Source organism: Sinocyclocheilus grahami, unplaced genomic scaffold (genome assembly GCF_001515645.1).
Source record: "Sinocyclocheilus grahami isolate Dianchi unplaced genomic scaffold, SAMN03320097.WGS_v1.1 scaffold110.1, whole genome shotgun sequence".
Taxonomy (NCBI): domain Eukaryota; kingdom Metazoa; phylum Chordata; class Actinopteri; order Cypriniformes; family Cyprinidae; genus Sinocyclocheilus; species Sinocyclocheilus grahami.
This window is the reverse complement of record NW_015505289.1, coordinates 351,884-355,884: the sequence shown is the minus strand read 5'-3', so window position 1 is coordinate 355,884 and position 4,001 is coordinate 351,884. Positions and strand designations below refer to the sequence as shown.

Here is a 4,001-nt window from a genome sequence, read left to right as displayed (position 1 = left end):
AACCACATGTGTTACAACTAACACCCCGTTACTTTGTGCATCGCATGCATCACAAGTTTATTGTTAAATTGTTAAATGCCCTTACATATCTCTGTCACCATTATAAGTGTTTGATCACCACATTTGAGTGATCATTGCAAAAAATGTGTTTATGTATATATATATTCTGTTTATGTATATACTGTATTCTATATATAGTACCAGTCAAATGTTTGGACACACGAATGGGAAAGTGTCTAAACTTTTGACTGGTACTGTACTATAATATACACAAAGAATATCGGCCGATATAGCGGTATCTGGGTTTTTTGGTGTCTTTTTTTTTTTTAGAATTTCGGCCGATATATTGGTATCAGCCTTTTTTTACTCCCTAATATCGTTATCAGCCCCAAAAACCCCATATCGGTCAGCTCTAATGTTTAGTCATGATTATTTTGTGCTGAAGCTGGTATTAATGTGGAGGAGATGATTAGCTCATGCGCGCCTCGCGCTGCCGCGTCTGTTGAACTGAGGCGCTACAGCAATCTGTCAATTCACATTAAACAGCGCCAAAACGGCATTTATTGTTTGAATACTGCAATATAATGGACATAATTTGAAATCTGAGACTTTGTTTCATATTAAAAGTACCAAAGCACAATGCTTATTGCGATATATTGGATGGGAAGTGCCCTTCAACGTTCCGTCCATTAACTGAAAACAGGATAGAATAATCGATTCTTGGGATTTAAGAATCGATATCGTTCCGTAAAATTGAGAATCGATTAATATCGAGAAATCAATATTTTTTAACCCAGCCCTAGTCATTAAGGGTTTCTGTAAAAAACATAATAGCAATAGATAATAGTAATTATTATTAAACGATAATAATACTACTAATTCTACTACTATACTAAGAATATACAATGCACTAAGGATTGATGAGCTGCTGGGTTCATGAATATTAATCACGTTGTCTGCGTTCGCTCTAACTGATTTGCTGAGATCAAAACAGGGATGATCATAGATGAGCTCCAGCCAATGAGAATGCCGTTTGCGCATTAGTTCCGCCCACTACCAGAGAATATCTTCTGCTTGTTCTGAAACGCTGAATAATTGTAAATGAAATGTTATTTTGAAAGGAAAATACAATAAAGAATATAGTTTACATGTAGCGCGTCGATTCAGCGTGGTATGTAAGACTCTCGCTCACTCTCTTTGCACGTGTGAGAAACAGCGCTATCAGCAAAGAGACGGCGACTCATGCGCCTTAACGCTAGAGTTTACGGTGCGGCAAATACAGGTGCGCTGCACATCCATTGAGCTGAATTAAAATAGTACAGATCACTTGACGGAGAGTGAAACTTTCAAGCGCTCAGTCAGTGTTCAGCGAGTGAAAATACATCTGTACTAAACTTGTACTTGGCCTCTAACACACACTGGTGAGTAAAATCTAAGAATATATGATGATTTTATGATTTTATTTAATTTTGTTTTTTATATGTTTATTGTATGTCTGCAGCAACATGTAGTCCATAACAATTTTCCTCTTGAGGACAATAAAGTATACTATTACTACTACTACTACTAATATATTAGCCAATGGCTAACGATAGACATAATTTAGTCGCCCAGAGTGAAGATTTAGTCACATATGCAAGTGATTTACTCGCAATGTAGAGGGTTGCATTGTCTGTGCTCTTTCCATTTAAAATTTAGAGGCAACCACTGGATTTTAATCATGATCCAAACTAAGATGCAACATACATGCTGCATGAGTTTTTAATCTAAATTAGACTGTATAATTTCATTACTTGAAGCAAAAAGAGAATGGTCTGAGTTAGGGCTGCACGATAAATCGAAATGGATTCGAGATCGCGATTCGACAGAAGCTGCGATTGTCATGCGTATCTTTCAGTGAAGCACGGTTCTGTGATCAGCAGTAAATCTCCATCCAAAGGCCAGAGGGCGCTCTCGCTCTGAAACTCCAAATACGCCTCGCAGAAGAAACCCAGGAAATGCCTATCGCTGCAGCTGAATAAACAGAAGATTCAACTGCTTTCATTGATTCAACGTGACTAATAAACACACGACTACGGCAATATATGGTTTATCTGAGTTCTTATTATTATAATTTTCATTAAAATAAAGTATATTTATAATGCAATGCCTTTATTACTGCTTAAATACTATGAAATATGTTGCGTGCCTTATTCTGTATAAGAAGCCACATCATCTCACAGAAGGATTTATTTCAAACACTCGACTGACGTTATGAAGTGAGTTTGGAGTAAAAATATGTTATTAAATGTGGTATTTTCACGTGCTTTCAGATGGAGCAGCATTTACTTTACAGAGCCGTAGTTCACTGAGAAGCTATGCAAACAGCTGTCATTATCGCGAACGATTTCAGAACCGCGCAAAAAAATCGACAATTTTTTTTCTCGACGTAACTTGTCAGTGAACTACGGCTATGTGTAGTAAATTCTGCTCCATCTGAAAGCACGTGATGATGATTTCCTGCTGATTACAGAACCGGCATTACTACCAAAATGCGCATGACAATCGCATTCGATTAATCGTGAAGCCCTAGTCTGACTTTAGTTTTGTGAAACTATACTACATAAAACATATCTGAACGAAAGAGCAGACATGCTGAATGAGACGCAGATTCACTTTCTGACAGCAGGTGGCGCTCATGGAACAGCAGTGAACAAGGTTACCGCTGTAAACAAAGCAGCGCTGCGCTTATGAACACTACTTTAATATGCATCATTCAGAGGCAAGATGAAAAGAAAATACCACGTAAACTTTTCTAAAGATATTCAGTACCCCCTCAGACATACATTCATATAAACTCCTACTCCAATTGTATCGTGATTTGTTTGGCATCTCAACCGATTTGAAATGTCACATATTTGAATCGATTTTCGACCAGCTCACAGTTAATCATTAAATCCCTACTGAGCTTGTTGCAGTGCATTCTGGGCTTGCATTCTAAACACAGGAAAAGCGTTGAGCGCAACTATGCTGCCATAACATGCATGCACTGTAGGCAGCTCACTAGGTTATAGAATGAAGCCCTAGAGGGTGTTTTTCTGAAAGAGGATCCTAGTATCTGTGCATCACATATGAACGCATCTGCAACTCAGATCACTTAAAAACAGTCTGCTTGACAGCTGTCAGGCTGCAAAAGGACTTCACAAAAGTAGTTTGACTGTATGCTATGAATCAGCGGCACCCTTAATGCAAAATATCAAACAATGCCAATCAAGCAAGTATCAAGGTTGCTTCTCTCAAAAGAGCACGAGACTCAAATGTACCCTGAGGGCAAGCGTGTTCTACATGCATGACATGCTTTATCTTGTCTTTGTTGCTCTGATCAAATCCTCAACATGCCAGATGAGTTCAAAACACTGGGGTTTTATGTGACTATTGTGATGTTGAACTCTAGAAAAACATCAGATGGAGCCGTCTGACTCTACGGATGCTGCTAATGGAACTAATATCACATCAGCGTTATTAAACCACAGGAAATGTGGTTATCCGCTGGCTTTCAATGTCAAAGTGATGCTGCACATTTACAGTTCATTTTTAACTTATTAGGACTTGGGGGGTAAATGTAAAAAAAATTTACTCACCTCTTCCACCGAGCATGGCAAGACCACACGACTGAAAGAAAAGAAAAACAAGAATTATTAAAAAAAAAAAATACATTTTATACACACACACACACAAAGCATTAAAAATAATACACTCCACCACTGATATATTAATAACAACCTATTTTATTGGCTGATTCTTTCAGTGACTAATGCTAAAATCTGTGGACAACAAACAATATATTACTCAAATTTCACATTTGCGCTCACAAATTTTTTGTTAATATTATGAATATTCATTATTTTATTTATTATTTAATTATAAAATAAACATTTTACATAAAAAATAAAATAAATACATACATTTGAGATTTATATATATATATATATATATATATATATATATATATATATATATAT

General features: G+C 36.5%; 1 protein-coding gene across 1 annotated transcript in view; it reads right to left on the bottom strand.

Annotated features, from left to right (window-relative positions):
- LOC107588995 (phosphatidylinositol transfer protein beta isoform-like) overlaps window positions 1–4,001 on the bottom strand; it is a 34,660-nt gene that overhangs the window by 28,917 nt on the left and 1,742 nt on the right. The window contains exon 2 of the mRNA XM_016277292.1: window positions 3,621–3,651. Within this exon, the coding sequence (XP_016132778.1) occupies window positions 3,621–3,651 (31 nt within the window). The remainder of the gene's footprint in view (window positions 1–3,620; window positions 3,652–4,001) is intronic.